Genomic DNA, 17,297 nt, shown 5'->3' with positions numbered 1-17,297 from the left:
TGCTGCATTGTTTAAAGTTTCAGCTGTTAATGGTGGCAATGCGATTTATGCAGTAATTTAGCTTTAATGAAATCCACAATTGTGTGTATTTTCAGTAAAGTGAAATGTAAATAGTGGATTATATTAAATATAGAAATATTTATACTTTCATCCATAAAGAGTGTTGCACAGTACTGTGATTCTTTAAAGAAAACACATCTATACCACATCTACACCAATGCCAACAAAGCATTTGCCTCAAGTAACAATAGACAAAAGACCATTGAATGATCAGGATATGACCTTTGACCAAGTACTGAGGGAATGAGGGCAGCTACTGTCCGTCCACCTTCACCCTCGCTCTGCTGAATCGCTGCTCTTTCTGTTCCTTATAACTTAAAAAGACAGGCATCTTATATCCAATTAGCTCAGATACCTGTCACCTGTAGAATTTTCATTACAGCTTGATTTTTTTTTTCCCATCGTGACATGAGTTAATTAAGAATCTGTATAACACATTTAAAATCTAATTTAAACCTGTAAACAAACATTTTAAAATGAGGAAACATTATGAAATAAAATTAACCCTCTACAGCATAGTGTTGCCCATATAGGCAACGGAAAATTTTCTTAAGCCGTGTATGTTTAGTACATGTTTCTTTAAATGATTGCAACAAATTAGAATAGTCAAAAAGTATGAAAGAACAGTCCAGTAATGTGTGGGAGTCACTATCAAGCACCATTTGTAGGTGGGACTTCCTTTTCTGACACATAGTCACAGGAGCACATGGTGTGAGATTATTTGCTTTAGTAATCTTATTTAAAAGGTTAGTTCACCCAAAAATGAAAATTCTGTCATTTATTACTCACCCTCATGTCGTTCCACACCCGTAAGACCTTCGTTAATCTTCGGAACACAAATTAAGATATTTTAGTTGAAATCCGATGGCTCAGTGAGGCCTTCATAGGGAGCAATGACATTTCCTCTCTCAAGATCCATTAATGTACTAAAAACATATTTAAATCAGTTCATGTGAGTACAGTGGTTCAATATTAATATTATAAAGCGACGAGAATATTTTTGGAGCGGCAAAAAAACAAAATAACGACTTGTATAGTGATGGCCGATTTCAAAACACTGCTTCATGAAGCATCGGAGCGTTATGAATCAGCGTATCGAATCATGATTCGGACCACCAACGGCTGAACTTTGGCGCTCCGAACAGCAGATTCGACACACTGATTCATTTGTGCTCCGAAGCTTCATGAAGCAGTGTTTTGAAATTGGTCATCACTATATAATGCATTATTTAGTTTTTTTGGCACTCCAAAAATATTCTCGTCGTTTTATAATATTAATATTGAACCACTGTACTCACATGAACCGATTTAAATATGTTTTTAGTACCTTTATGGATCTTGAGAGCCATCGGATTTCAACTAAAATATCTTAATTTGTGTTGCGAAGATTAACGAAGGTCTTATGGGTGTGGAACGCATGAGGGTAAGTAATAAATGACAGAATTTTCATTTTTGGGTGAACTAACCCTTTAAAATGACATGAACTGTACATAAAAATTTGAGTGTGTGTATGAAGGTGTGGAGAAGCCTTTTGTCAGGTTTTAAGTTTTTTCATTTTGCATGTTCAGAAATTCAGTTTTGTTTTGTTTTTTTGCCTCAGGGCAATGTTGTGCGATAAGGGATACTTTTCAAGGATGTCTTGGACAGTTATGTGCAAAAAGTGGTGCATACACCTCTGTTTCACTGCAGAGAGGAACTGCTTTTTGAAGTTTTGCACGGAGTGAAATCTCATTACATGAAGTACGTGATATGACATGACACTGCATGATACAAACCTATGCCTGTATCAAATCCAGTATATCAAAATGTTTTTCCCTTTTTACTTAATGATTTCTTGACATTTTTCGAAAAAGATATGTGATTTTGTATTGCTCTCTGAGCATCGTCTCATGATGAATTTCCCCAAATGAACCAAGAAATGATGTGGAATAATTTTATCTTGTGACATCAAAATGTGTGCAGTAGAGGGTTAATAAAAAAAAAATAATAATAATAATTTGTGATGTGGAGCAGATTAGATATTCTTCTTACTCAAATCGTCATAATTTGTAATGAAAAAATGTTTGAAAAAACGTTTTCACTAGTGGTCTCAGACTTTTAGACCCTACTATATGTGCACTACTACTAGTACTAATAAAAAAAAAATCAGGAAAGACTGATTGATCAAGTCACTTTAAAGACTTAATTTGTTACAAAAAATCGATTTGAAATAAATGCTGTTCTTTCTATTAAGAATGCTGAAAAAATTTATGGTTTCCACAAAAATATTAAGAAACACTGTTTTCAACATTGATGATAAAAATAAGAAATGTTTCTTGAGCACCAAATCATCATATTAGAATGATTTGTGAAGGATCATGTGACACTGAAGACTGAAGTAATGAATGATGCTGAAAATTCAGCTTTGCCAATAATAAATTACATTTTAAAATTTAGTAGTCAACATTTGAAGTGGATCAAAACCTTTCATCAATGTTGTCCTTAAACCTTCCTCTTAGGACAACTTCAAATGTTTACTACTGTACATTAAATAAGAAATGTTATTTTCAAATTGTAGCATTTCACAGTATTACAGTATTTTATAATAAAATAAATGCAGCCTTGGTGAGGATAAGAGACGTCTTACTGATCCCTTGAATGGTAGTGTACATACAACTGTATACTATTTTAATAGTGTTGTTTTGAGTCAGAGGGTTTTTTAAAACTGCCTGGTCTTCTTCTTTAGAACTGTCAACATTTCAGAGTAAGAGAGAAATATCCGTTACATTGAATGATGGGGGTTGTGATGGATCTGGTTCCCAGCAGCGAAGAGGGAATTAACACATGATCATTTGTGTTCTTGGCTGGCAGTCAGCCCAGTACTGTAACCCAACCTGCCTGAGCTCAATCAAACACTGATCGTCACTAAAAAAAGGCACACTAGCTCATCAGATCTCCCCCGCCTCCATCCACACATGCAGAACGATCTACTTCCCCTTCCCGTTGTCATGGTGACAGTTGTGCTGGAAATCCTCTTCAATGATATGACTGACTGATCATGAGATAAACCATTAATAGCTTCCTTTTACAAAAACCACAACACATGAAGTAATAGTGTAAAATAGGACTGTGCATCAACAGACATAAATTCCCCAAAGAATTACTCATTTCATAAGAACTTGTAATTTAAATCAAATCCACAGTAGTAAAAGAAAAGAAACCGGTTTATTTTAAATGATTTATTTAATTGATTCTGTATTCTACCACGTCACATTGGTCCAAATGGCACAGTTGTGACAGTTCCAGTGCAACATAATCACGGACCTCACAGGTATTAGTTATCAGCGTCACTCTTTACCCAGTGGCTTCTTTGCGTATTATACAGGTTTGAGTCATTGCATTAAGACGGCTTAAAGTGCAGGGTCAGTACCACGGAGATGAGCTTGTCTGGTCACCTGAGTCGGCTAGAATGAAGCAGGGACATTACAACTTACTCCGGCTGGAATGAATCCTGAGCTAGAGGTGAGATGAGATAAAGCAAAAGATGCTAAATAAACTGAAATGGTAATGCGTACAATTTTTTTGGTAACACTTTACAATAGGTCTCATTTATTAACATTAGTTAATGCATTAAATGAGCAATACATTTGTATTTATTAATCTTTGTTAATGTTAGTTAATAAAAATACTGCTGTTCGTGTTAGTTCACAGTGCATTAACTAATGTTAACAAACACAACTCTTGATTTTAATAATGTATTAGTAAATGTTGAAATTAACATGAACTAAGATTAACAAATGCTGTAGAATCATTAATTCTTAGTTCACCTTAACTAAAGTAGTTAACTCGTGAAACCTTATTGTAAAGTGTAGCCAATTTTTTTGTGGGTGCAACCAATTCAATAGCAGCCAAAAGCTTGTTATGTTTACAGTGCATCTGAAGGTTTTATTAGGTCCATTGTTTATGCTTTATAGCTACAATTATGACATCAGCGACCACACCAACAATCCATTCTTCTCCTGGGATTGTAACGGAAAAGACGCTAATGCTATTCCTGCTGTGTCAGGACAGAGTTCGGGAGGAGGGTGGGTGAGGAGTGAAGCAAAGGATGGACGAAGAGAGCGATGGTTTCTTCTGCCTCGTCAAACAGCAGCAACCTCATTTACTCCTCCTTTTCAAAAACTCATCCACTTATCTCCATATTTCCTCTAAGTCGGTTTTGACGGCCCCGAGCGTGTCTTTGCTCTAAAAAAAGACCAAAGTGCTAGTTAAAAATAGAACTGAGAGAAAGGAGAAACGAGTAAGAAAAAAGGTATAATTAAAGCCACAAAAAAGAATATTAAATAAAAAAGTAAAGCAATATTATACAAACAGTGGACTTTGGGGCCTCCTTAAAATTCTTGTATTTTAAAGGGAGAGTTCTGTCATCATTTACACACCCTCATATCGTTCCAAACCTGTACGACTGACTTTCTTTAGTAAAACACAAAAGAAGCTATTTTGAAAAATTTGTTTTTGTCTGTAAAATGAAAGTCAATAGGGTCCAAAACATCATTGGACCCCATTGACTTTCACTGTATGTAAAATATCTTTTCTTGATTTCCACAGAAGAACATCATGAGAGTTCTTCACTTTTGGCTGAACTATCCCTTTAAGTTTGCCTGACAAGAACAGACAAGCCAGTTTAATTAGTGTAATACAATAAACATGAGCCTAATCCCTCCAAATCTCATGATTAATATCATAAACTATAATTTGAAACTCATCTGCGCAGTGTCTTCAGTGTTGGAGGTGACTGCGGTACCTTATAGTTTTCTCTGAGCTGCTGTGTTTTCCGCTGGACTGTGAGGAGGCCTTAAACTGGGCCTCCAACCTCGGGTAGAGCCCCCCTGCAGGCTGCAAACACACAAACACACATGAGTGCAAAATACTAGAGTACAATGTTGGATACTGCTGAAAAAGATGGTAATAAAATAGAAACAGATCAGAACACACACATCAAAATGTAAAATTCTTAAAGGGATAGTTCACCCAAAAATGAAAATTTGATGTTTATCTGCTTACCCCCAGAGCATCCAAGATGTAGGTGACTTTGTTTCTTCAGTAGAACACAAATGATGATTTTTAAAGCTGCTGTAGGTAACTTTTGTAAAAAAATATTTTTTACATATTTGTTAAACCTGACATTATGTCCTGACAGTAGAATATGAGACCGATAATCTGTGAAAAAATCAAGCTCCTCTGGCTCCTCCCAGTGGTCCTATTGCCATTTGCAGAAATACACCGCTCCCGGTAAGAAACAACCAATCAGAGCCAGGAGGAGTGTCTTAACAGTGTCAATCAATCAAGCTCGCGTGCGCGCTGATCACACTCCTGTCATGCACAGTGTACAGGCGTCAAATTCAAGATTACCGGTGTGCCGCAGCTTTGCTTATGGCGAAATAAAATGATGTTATATGCAAAGGACCACCCTGAAATCTACAAGAAACCACGCCATACATAATTTGTCAGTCCTGTTTTGAAATTATCTTAGTTGTGTAGTTCTTAAAAAATTAAAACAAATCAAGCAGGGATACTTACTTGTCAAGCAGAAATGTGGCTGACTCTGCATCGGTTTTTAATCCGTTCAGGATACATAGCTCCCTCCACCTCGGAAAAGCCGCTCCGATATTTACCCTCGTTTTATTTCGGGCTCTATCTAATTCTTTCTTTTTGGCTTTTTTATCATCGTCATCTGTCTTTTTCCGTTTACCCGTCTTTATTTTATGAGCAGGTGCCACTCGAGGAATTGGCAGTTTGGATTGTTTTTCCGCCATAAGCAAAGCTGCGGCACACCGGTAATCTTGAAGCCTGTATGCGCTGGCGCTGTGTATGGGAGGGGTGAGATCAGCGCGCACGCGAGCTTGATTGATTGACACTGCTAAGACACTCCTCCTGGCTCTGATTGGTTGTTTCTTACCGGGAGCGGTGCATTTCTGCAAATGGCAATAGGACCACTGGGAGGAGCCAGAGGAGCTTGATTTTTTCATAGATTATCTGTCTCATATTCTACTGTCAGGACATAATGTCAGGTTTAACAAATATGTAAAAAAAATTTTTTTACAAAAGTTACCTACAGCAGCTTTAACTCCAACCGTTGCGGTCTGTCAGCCGTATAATGCGTGTCAATGGAAACACCATCTATAAAAAAAAAAAAACACGCACAGACAAATCCAAATTAAACCCTGCGGCTCGTGACGACACATTGATGTCCTAAGACACGAAATGATCGGTTTGGGCGGCTTTTTACCTTTAAAACACCACTATGTCCAACTGTTCAGCATCCGGTTAGTGAGGTCAGAAAACGCGTTCTGATGACGGAAGTGATCTCTCGCGCTTTGCTTCAATGAGTGCTAGACATTACTTCCGTTGTCAGAGTGCGTTCAGACCTCACTAACCGGATGTGCAGGGTAAAAAATGATATAAATACTGTTCGGTTTCTCGCACAAACCGATCGCTTCGTGTCTTAGGACATCAATGTGTCGTCACGAGCCACAGGGTTTCATTTGGATTTGTCTGTGCATGTTTTTTGGACTCTTATAGATGGAGTTCCCATTGACACACATTATACGGCTGACAGACAGCAACGGTTGGAGTTAAAAATCATAATTTGTGTTCTACTGAAGAAACAAAGTCACCTACATATTGGATGCCCTGGGGGTAAGCAGATAAACATCAAATTTTCATTTCTGGGTGAACTATCCCTTTAAAAGTGCTTTAGCTGGTTTATCTAAAGGGAGTAAAGGTGTTTTGTACCTCTTTTATGTCTTTAAACTTCATCTGCTCCTGGTCACCGAAGCGCATTTTAGTGAGATTTGCTATAATCTCTTCCATTCTCCTCTGATCTAGAGAGAGTTTGAACATATAGACATCCATCAAGATCATTGCAAGTCTACACATAAGCTACTTGATAGCTTCAGTGTCAGAAGCACAGCCAAAATTGTCCCTAAAATATTTAATACTATTGATTAATTGCCATTATAAATCATTAAATAATGGCAAGCCTACAGTTTTAATTCTATTTTGAATACAAAAGTGTTTATAAAACAAAACTGTAGTGATTTATTCTTCTGAAGAGCTGGCAGATGTACTTGCTGATGGCTGGATTTAACTTACTCTGATGATTTTTTCTAGGGTTTTCAAGAGGTTTTAAATCAAGACTCTTTTTATAAGACCCGCTCTACCACTGTGCTATTGTGAGGATTTCTGTTATAGTCAGAACATCTGAAAAAGGTCCATACCCTCCTCCCTCTGTGCATCCTGATTGTACCTCATGGAACGATTGCTATCCCACTTATTCTTCTGGATGCTGACGCTAAGAGTGAAAGAAAGAGAGAGAAAGAGTCAAATGTATTATTCAGAGGCCTAGAAATCCCTTCTCAATCATATGGCATGAGTAAGTGCTACAATACAGCGTTTAAACAGATCACTCCTCCAGAGAACAGCAAGTCTTTGGAATCACTCACGTGAACGGGGTTGAGTCTCGAGATGGTGCCTTTAAAGCAACAGGATAGAATGAATGAGAAAGAGAAAAGTGGCATAGAACAACAACTAAACCAGTCACCATGAGTCTTATTGCTTAGAAAATCCAGCACCAATAAATTTGCAAATTAATGTGTTGCATTCACCTTTTCTCCAGATTTTTCCTTACGCTGAAAATTCGGTGAGGACACTTGTCTTTTCAAAGGTTTGCCAGATTTTCTTGCCTTCTTTGCAGCTGTGTATAAAAAAAACAAAAAACACACAAAGCCATCTTTAAGGTCAGATTCTTGAAAATGATACGTGACTGCCACCTTCTGACCACAATGAGGTACTGCCTAAAGATTAACAGATGGCTAACATTTTAGCTAAGCTTACCTTGTTTTTTTGAAGTGTCTTCTTCATCCCCGACCTCATCTTCTGTGACCTCTGACCCAGTAGTGTATTCCTCATCTTCAGACAGCAGAGACTGCTGCCGCTGAAAAGAGACAAATGAGCATGTGAGATGTGTCATTTTCGTTGTAGGTGTGTAGGAATGGTGTTACATTAAATATTTGAGGAACTGGCTTCTTACCAGCTGAAGACTCCAGCTTTTTAAGAGTGAAAACTGCAGCAGAAGAGAAGAAAAAGGTGCTGTCAAAATTTGAGCTTGGATAAACAAATTTAGGTCAATAATAAACTGATGCATGCATCTCAGATTCCACCACAATAAGGACACAAATAAAATACATAATTCTCACTTTATATCTCATAGTTATGACTTTATTTTATATATAATAATGCGACCTTCTCACAAATGTGAATGTATTTCTTGTAACTGTGTCTTTACAATGTGATTTTGTCATTATGCAACTTTATTACTTGCAATTGCAACTTCATATTTCACAGTGACTTTATTTATTTATTTTTAAACTTAGTTTTACAATTGCAGATGTATTTCTTGTAACTTTATATCTCACAATGTGAATGTATGTGTCATAATGCAACTTTATTCCTTCCAACAATTGCATCTTACAATTCCAACTCAGAATGTGACATAATTTCCTATTTTAAACTTTATCTCACAATTGCTTTATTTTTTAATCTGGGGTAAAAAGTAGTTTCCATAATATAAAGAGAAAATATATTAAAAAGAAAATAAATTTTGCAGTGGCGTAAAAATATCATGCATGTACTGTAATAATGACCAAAAATAGTCAAATCGATGCCTGATTTTGCTTATTATTTACCTTTTTTCTTTGATATATGGGTCATTGACGAATAAGGTTTTTAAAACTTAAAAAAAAACATAATCGAGAGTTTTATTTATTGTTAACAATGAGATTATGTGGTTTTTATAATCAATTAACACTGCTTTTGTCATTTTTTACAGGATGGACAAAATTTGTCACCAAAAAAGTCATTCGGTTTAACCATAATTTTGTTTTTACCGAATGACACTTTTGGTTATACCGAATGACGACACTTTCAAACAATGCTAACAGGCTGATATCTAACTAGCTAGCAAAAGGACAATCAAACATTTTATATTTAGTACAAGTTTTTAAAATATTACAACATTTTTCATGTTTTATAGCAGTTGTACTGAATGACCTGATGTTTCGGGACATGCGTATGAGCAAGTGAAAACATAAATTTTTCAAATAGTTTAAAGAGATTTAGTTACTTTGCTTCATGACCATGCGGTCCTTTTCAGGTGTCTGAATGATGTCACAACCTGTCACATGATACTGTCTGCATGACTTGATCCAAAAATGGTCCCTTTATATTGGTTATGCTACAAATGACATCAGTGAAACTAATTTTTCCGGACATTCTTTCTCATAAAGAAATGACTTCTTACACATAATTTTAATACCATTTTGCAATATATATTAATATATGACGTTTTAAAATCATGCCAAAACAAAAAATATATACATTTATTACATTTTAATTATATTTATTACATTTTAATCACAAATGAAATGGCTGTATTGGCCTTTGGACGGTTAAACTGAATGACCTTTAGACAAAATCTTTAAAATACCTTTTATATGTAGCAAAATATAATTAAAACCTTTTGGATTCAATAAAAGAGATCGAGTTGTACTACCTTACATATTTTGAATGTCATATCTTTGTTTTTTATTATTATTAAGGCCTTTGGACAAGAAAATACGGAAGAGGAAAAGAGGATTAAAGTTGTTAAATTTCGATAAAAAACTCGTTAAATTTTGAGAAAAAAGTCGAGATAAAATGTTGAGAATAAAGTCATTAAATTACAAGAAAAATGTCATTAAATTTTGAGAAAAAAGTCGAGATAAAATGTTGAGAATAAAGTTATTAAATTAACAAATTTGTTCTCGTAATTTAACGACTTTTTTCTCGTAATTTAATGAATTTATTCTCCTAATTTAATGACTTTATTCTCAACATTTTATCTCAACTTTTTTCTCGAAATTAAACGAATTTGTTCTCATAATTTAACGACTTTTTTCTCGTAATTTAATGACTTTTTTCTCAACATTTTATCTCGACTTTTTTCTCGAAATTTAACGACATTTTTCTCATAATTTAACGAATTTGTTCTCGTAATTTAACGACTTTTTTCTCATAATTTAATGAGTTTATTCTCAACATTTTATCTCAACCTTTTTCTCAAAATGTAACTATTTTTTTCTCGTAATTTAACAAGTTTATTCTCAACATTTTATTTTGACTTTTTTCTCGAAATTTAACAACTTTACTCTCGAGATGTTTTTTTTTTTTTATTATTGCTTGGCCCTAATCCTCTTCCGTAAGAAAATGACCCATCACGTCATTGACCCATATACACAATATTATGTTTTCTTCTTTGCATTTTTGTTTCTCTGTACACGTGTAGCATTGTCTTTTGTGTGAATTTGTGATTGAATGTTGCTGATGGTTGCATAAATAACCCCCCCCCCCAAAAAAAGAAAATTACCATAAATAAATGGAAAGAATAAAAACAAAGATAACATAAAAATGTGACAGACTTACAGCTGTGGTTTCCTTGGGTCTGTGAGCTGTAAGCATCCCTGGCTCCAGTGTTACATCATATCCTGGCACATGTTCACTGCCTGTAGAAGGGTCCTCAGAGCTACGGCAAAACAAAATGGATTAGAGCATAAAATATCGGTCAAAAGACCTGAACACAACACTAGACAAAGGATCAAACAAATCAAATATGGTATGCAGATCATCCAATGGTTTTTTTCTGAAGGAAGTTACTGTAGTCTGACCTCTCGGGCACACACACAGCCTCTCTGTGTAGCAGCAGGTCATTGAGTATTCTGGTCTGAGTTGAGTTTACATTGTGATCGCCGCAGTCACCACCATCTGCCGCGCTTACAATGTGGTCTCTTATTTTACAGCCCTGCACCAAAACATACACAGGGATTCACAAAGTGAGATGGGTTCAAAGGTCATTGGAGTTTAAGAGAACATATTCTAAAGCAACAACACAAACCTTGGGCATGGAGGAGGGATCGAATCGCAGGACTTTCTGGTTGCAGCAGGGGTAAAGACCAATGCCATGCCATCTTTGCTCTGCCCCAATGCCAGGATACACAACCGCCTCTGGGTGATATTTACACTGGCCCAACTCCGTACACAGGAATGCCTGCCATAAGCCAAACAACATGCACTTTTTTAATTTGAATTTATTAATTTAGTAACTAACCAATATTTATCTACATATACATACTGTACTAAAATCTTAAATTATTTGTTTACCTGTTTGCAGCGTGAGCAGGCAAGGAAGTTGATGGTGCCCCAGATCCTCCAGTAAACTAGTATCCAGGACTTCAACTCTTCATAAAGCCCATTCACATACTCATGTACCTCCCAGGCCTTATGTCTACACAGATACATCACAGTTACCAACATGTCATCTCATATGTGTATGTATAAGACTGAAATATCAATACACTTGGTGTGTATGTGATTGAAATACAGAGTGCCTCATATAACCTGGTGTGAGTGAATATAATGTTTCCTCTGGAATCTATATTGATTTTGTTTGGAACACAAGGGATTTTTCTCTCCGTTTCTTTGGTTAAAAGCTTAAGGCAAAGTCCACATCTGGGGAAAGAATAGCAACATTAAATTACTACACTGAAATCCACTTTATTGCCCCAGAAGAATCATTAATAATACTTCCAGTGCACGTCTATACAATAATACATCATGCTATTATCATTATCACAGCTTGCACAGCAATACAAAAGTTTCTCACCTGTACAGAGTAGATGCATTACCAGGGGAATCGTGATTATGGTAACCATGATCAAATAATCTCTCAATCTTTTTCTGAAATAGTTTACTGGTGAAAAAAGTACAAATCATCACAGATAAAGTATAATCAATAACATATCATGTAACATATATGTATTTTATATAAACATTATATTGTATTACATTTATTATGCAAGGTCAAATGCAACAGTAAAAGACATTCGTAATATTTTAAACTTTTTCTCTTTCAAAAAATCTTGAAAAAATGTATTTAATTTCCACAAAAAATATTAAGTACAAACAACTGTTTTCAACAGATAATAATAATAATAATAATAATAATAAATGTTTCTTGAGCACCAAATCGGCATATTAAAATGATTTCTGAAGGATCATGTGACTCTGAAGACTGGAGTGATGATGCTGAAAATTCAGCTTTGCCATCTTATATATTATAATATATTAAAAATATATTAAAATAGAAAAGTTATTTTAAATACAACCGTTCCTTCTGGTTCTCGAATCTGATTGGCTGAGTGTCGTGCAATATTCTAGTGATAACAGCACTCCTACCTTTTCACCGCTGTATCACTCCACTTGAAGCGACTGTCATTGCGGCCGAGCAAATCCACAGTAATTTTTGCGAATACAACACTTGTTGTACCACAAACTGTAGTTTTAAGAGTTTTTTTTAGGAAAGAATGTAGTTGTTTAGACCTGAAATATGCGCCTCATATTTAATCATAGCGCTCATTTTACAATTTGTTAAGATGTTTTCGGAGATGCAAGCTCTAGGCCGTCAGCGGGCGCTTAGTGCTCGTATACCCGCCGAGAACAGCTTCATCTCGGCCAGTGCTTCGGGGATTAGCTGCTGTGTCTCATAGTGGTTAGACATGAGATATAATTCATTTTGGGTACATAAAACGGGCAATCTTTCTTATAATCTATTACTTGTTCCAGAGCAAATCGAATTGGGCTATGTTAAATTTAATAATTTAATATTAAGACTATATTTAACTTACATCCTGTATGTTTGACTGAAATGTACAATTGTGTTTATTTCCTATTGTCATTTATTATGGCTATTGTTGTTAATTTAAATATTGTTGTTCACTAAATATTATTTTATATAAATAATATGTTGTATTTGGTATTGAGAAATGGTCCATTAGAGCGTAATATGGATTGAGTGAAGGTTACATTAATACGGAATTGGATGGCGGCAAAAGTGAAGGAGTCATTCGCAAGAGACTTTTAAATTGAAAGGGACTTTTTGTTGTTTTGCACTCGGCCTTGATATACAGCCATATCGCATGGCTGCTCGTGTGATACTGCTCATATATTATGTTTATATTTCTATTAAAATCTATATTATTACTTTTTAAAATTATATTAATATTTCTATTATTATATAATACATTATATATAAAAAGTGTGATAATTGAATATAGTGTTTACATGTAAAATATTTATGTTATAGCTAATAAATATTCAGCAGATAATTCTGTTTTGTCTTGTGTATGTTTGTTCTCACCTTTTGAATTTGTCTTTTTTGTCCTTGAGGTCATCTGCCTCATTGTGGCTGAAGAGATCAGCAATGCGTCCGGCCAGGTTGTTGTTGATGCAGTTCATATTGCACGGCGTTGCTATGATGGCACTCATATGTTTGTGACAATACTGGATACACTCCTCAACCTTCAGATCCACAAAACACATAATAATCAAACCACCAAAAGCCCATTTATCAAATGGATGAATAATGTCTGATGAAATCAAACAAACATGCTTTCTGCACATTGCTCAGACAAGGTTAGGATAATAACAATCATTTAACTATGGATAATTCACTACAAGCACATACAATCATCAAGATTCACCAAGTCTTTCCTGAAAATTATGAAAACTTCTACATCTCATTAGTGCTTGTTTGGGCAGTGCACAGAGTTGTCCAGAAGAACAACACAAATGATGAAACAGCCATCATGCATCATGCTCTTAAAAGTGTCTACTACAACCTAAAGTTCACCCAGCTCAGAGCACACTTACTACATTACCCAAAACATTGTCACCCCTCACAACACTTACTAAAGTTTCCATCTTCAAGAACTCGGAGGAGATCAGGATTGAGATGACATTGCTGTGCTCTGCAACCAAACACCACATAACATAACCGACAACATCACAAACAGCGAAACATCAAACTCACAGCCAACGCATAACCATTTACAACCACGTTAAACACCATTCGGCCAGGTCAGAGAACACACATACACAACACCTCTGATGGTATCTTTGATTATAGAAATAAAAAAATAAAAAAAACACAACAGTAAACACACCCAGAACTTCTGAAACAGTTCCCAAAAGACAGTTACCCAGCTTGGGGTTGTCCACGTGTTTTCCATGCGAATGTTCAGTGTTGTGACTCTTGACGTAGTTCATGAGCCAGTCGAAGATCTGGATGTCACAGTGGACAGAAATGTCCACCTCATCCCATCGCTGTGGGTCCACAGACAGATACTCTTCAAAGTAACGCATCTCTTTCACCAGCAGGTTTCTTGGACACACAAAGTCCTGCTTCAGGTTCTTGGCCTCATCACAAACATGGATTACCATATTGGGACTGTGTGAAAAAGGAAAAGAAAATAGCATTTAGTGAAGAAATACACTGCCTGGCCAAAAAAAGAAAAAAGTCGCTGTTTGGATTTAAATAGGGAAATGCTTAAGAGTCTATGATTGGATCATTATTGCAGTGATTATTATGTTTCTAGCATGTTATATGTTTGACAACAGTTATTTTAACCCTAATTGATGGAGTGTGTAGCTTTTAATTTCTTAAACAACCATGTAGGAAGACGCATCATGGCCATATTCCAGGATGACAAAGCAAAGATTTATCAGGCTCGATTTGTGAAAGAATGGTTGGAAGGGAGCATGAAGAATTATTTTCACACACTCTGAGGCCATACCTTAAATTCATTGAAAGTCTTTGGGATGTGCTGGAGTAGACTTTGCAGAGTGCTCACCTCTTGCACTGTCAATACAAGATCTTGACTAAAAAATTGATGCACCTCTTGATGGAAATAAATGTTGTGATGTTATTTTCATCAATTAGGGTTAAAAGAACTGTTGCCAAACATATAACATGCTAGAAACATAATGATTACAGCAATAATGATCCAATCATAGACTCTTAAGCATTTTTTATTTTTGTTTGGCTGGACCGTGTACATGGTCATTATTAGTGGAAGAAAATTCACTGATGATGACCTGATTGGTATGAACGTGCCTCACCTTTTATTCCCTTCTGTTCTCTCAATCTTCTTAGCAGGATCTGCAATCTCACTCTCTGCAGAGTCTCCTAGATCAGCAGGGATCACAGTGAGGCCTGAATATATATAAAAAGCCCCCTTTCAGTAAGTTTTTGTTACCCTGTATCTATGAAATCATCCTATACAAGCGAGAATACCTCAATTCAATATATTATGGAGTCCAGCACTAAATAAAAGACCAGGCATTTTTGTCCAGACTCCACTCACTGACTCACCTGACACTGAGAGAGTGGCCTGATTGGACTGTGGTTCCCCCGTATCTCTGGTAATGTCCAATAAATTAGATTTGATGTAAGTGGAAAAGGGTTCTGATGGAGAGCTGACTGCTCCGGTCAGTGGGTTACACTGATCATCAACATGAGGGAAACTGCCTGTTGTCTTCAGCTCTTCAAACCTCTGTGCACACTACAAAAATATAAGAGGATAAGCTGAATGTCTACAAACATTTGCTGAGGAAACTTCTGGATCTTTGTATGCAAGGTGTAGGTATTATGCTCTCAAATGTATGTTCGGTGATGGGAAATATTATTATTATTTTATATTATAGATTTTATAATATTAACATTTTATTTTACTAAATATTATATTAAATAATTTTGGAATAAAATGGCACAAAATAAAAAAATTTACATTTAAAATTGTATGTATTCTACATACAATTAAATAATATTTTCAGACTTTTTTTTTTGTGTGCAATTTTATAAAAATTACAACCTGACTGGAAATGAATCATCACTTGTCTCATATTTAATTTCAAGCATGCTCTTCTCTGAGACTTCTCTTTAGTAACCAAGTACACTAATTTTATATAACACTTTAGTGAAATTTTTTTTAGTTTTAATGCAAAGGATGCCAGAACTACCTACATATCTAGTAAATATCTATATAAATCATTTTCACACAACATAATACAAATAGTTCATGCTTTGTTCTCATTCTTTGTTTAGAATATCAGTTTTTAAAAAGCAATTATTCATATTTTCACCAAACAGTCTAAGAATATACTTTTTTAGTTTAAAGCACAGCAAATACATTTATTTTATATAGTAAGAGCGAGGTCCTCATTTCTCTTACCTCTATAGGTGTGAACCCTGGAACCAACTTGGCAACATTCTCCCAGTTGATTGGCTGAGGCGATGCCCATAGCGAGCTCAGCACCATGTCCAGTACCAGGAGATTGTTGTCATATGGAAAGTTATTATTAACAGAGCAAAGACGATTCATTTCTGCGGAGAAGGAAGAAAACTATCATCCGTTTTAGAAAAATGTCTATATTTTCAAATTAACATTGAGAATTTGTCCATCTACTTAGCTCTCTGTTGTCCCTTTGTATTGATCTCCAGAGAAACAAGGGACAATTTGATGGAATGACAGCTGGCGTCTTTTGATATTTGGTAATGTGAGGTTATGAGCACAGATACAGCAAAAACTAACGGTGCTAAGGAAACATAACTTATGTAGCGAAGTATATTAAGTGTGTGGAGATGTAAAGATGCTTAGGTAGTATAATAAATAATACCAGAGCGTGGCACTCCCCACGTTTTGTGTCTCAGTGAAATGCTAAGCTAGCCTAACACACACAATCACATCGCCAGTTTACCCTGTTCCAGGTTTATGCGCTGTTTTCTCTGGTAGCAATGCTCTTCTTTCATTCCAGCTGAGCGCTGCTGATAACGGGCTGGATTTGAGTAACATCAACAGAGATGCTGTGGCTTACTTTGATTTTATCCGGGGAAACCAGTAAAGTTCACATCCACACAGCATATACAAATAATAATAATAAAAACAAATGCTCAGCTTGAAATTCGCAGATTTGGTGGGCATGACTACCCACGTTCGTGTCTCTTTCCTCTTGCTGAAGCGGCTCTTGTTAAAATGCCAGCGATGGCAGAGAGAGGGATGCAGCGTGCACGCGCAGCGCTCTGAGCGCGTGTGCCTTGATGATGCTCTCGCTGCAGTGTCCCCGATTGAACGCCTCCTCCCTCTGCTGTCTGTCTGTCTGTCTGTCTACTGCGATTTGACGGGATGCCAAATCTCACCGACCCGAGCCTGATAAAGAGCAAAAACGGTTAAAGGCAACCTTTGACAGAGGATTAACTCCACATCCCCTGCGCTGCCGCTGTGTTGTGCGCTGTACTTCCGGTGCCGCAGTGCAGCAGGTGCGCGCCG

At 36.1% G+C, this 17,297-nt stretch overlaps 1 protein-coding gene and 2 long non-coding RNA genes across 6 annotated transcripts in view; 2 read left to right on the top strand and 1 right to left on the bottom strand.

The window, feature by feature from the left end:
• Positions 1-11,531, top strand: part of LOC125268766 — a 16,500-nt gene extending 4,969 nt beyond the window's left edge. The window contains exon 2 of the long non-coding RNA XR_007184962.1: positions 10,935-11,531. This is a non-coding gene — a long non-coding RNA (uncharacterized LOC125268766). The remainder of the gene's footprint in view (positions 1-10,934) is intronic.
• On the top strand, positions 2,409-4,410 carry LOC125268767. The gene is made up of 2 exons (XR_007184963.1): positions 2,409-3,561; positions 4,014-4,410. It is a non-coding gene; the product is annotated as an uncharacterized LOC125268767 (long non-coding RNA).
• sanbr (SANT and BTB domain regulator of CSR) lies at positions 3,264-17,297 on the bottom strand. Of its 4 annotated transcripts, none has more exons than XM_048191223.1 (21): positions 16,963-17,297; positions 16,203-16,354; positions 15,344-15,533; positions 15,091-15,184; positions 14,136-14,419; positions 13,882-13,940; positions 13,331-13,491; positions 11,798-11,884; positions 11,533-11,643; positions 11,296-11,419; positions 11,030-11,182; positions 10,803-10,936; positions 10,561-10,660; positions 8,132-8,164; positions 7,936-8,035; positions 7,707-7,795; positions 7,545-7,573; positions 7,320-7,393; positions 6,835-6,923; positions 4,844-4,935; positions 3,264-4,284 (listed from the first exon to the last, which is right to left on the bottom strand). In XM_048191223.1, the coding sequence occupies exons 2-21, from the start codon at positions 16,350-16,352 to the stop codon at positions 4,248-4,250; spliced, it is 2,190 nt and encodes a 729-aa protein (XP_048047180.1). In that variant the 5' UTR covers positions 16,353-16,354; positions 16,963-17,297; the 3' UTR covers positions 3,264-4,247. The 4 variants fall into 4 exon arrangements, with proteins under 4 accessions (XP_048047180.1, XP_048047177.1, XP_048047179.1 ...); XM_048191220.1 differs by having other exon boundaries at positions 16,729-16,964; XM_048191222.1 differs by having other exon boundaries at positions 14,172-14,419; positions 16,729-16,964.

The sequence above is a fragment of the Megalobrama amblycephala genome, linkage group LG5 (assembly GCF_018812025.1).
Source record: "Megalobrama amblycephala isolate DHTTF-2021 linkage group LG5, ASM1881202v1, whole genome shotgun sequence".
Lineage (NCBI taxonomy): Eukaryota > Metazoa > Chordata > Actinopteri > Cypriniformes > Xenocyprididae > Megalobrama > Megalobrama amblycephala.
This window is presented reverse-complemented; position numbering and strand designations above follow the sequence as displayed.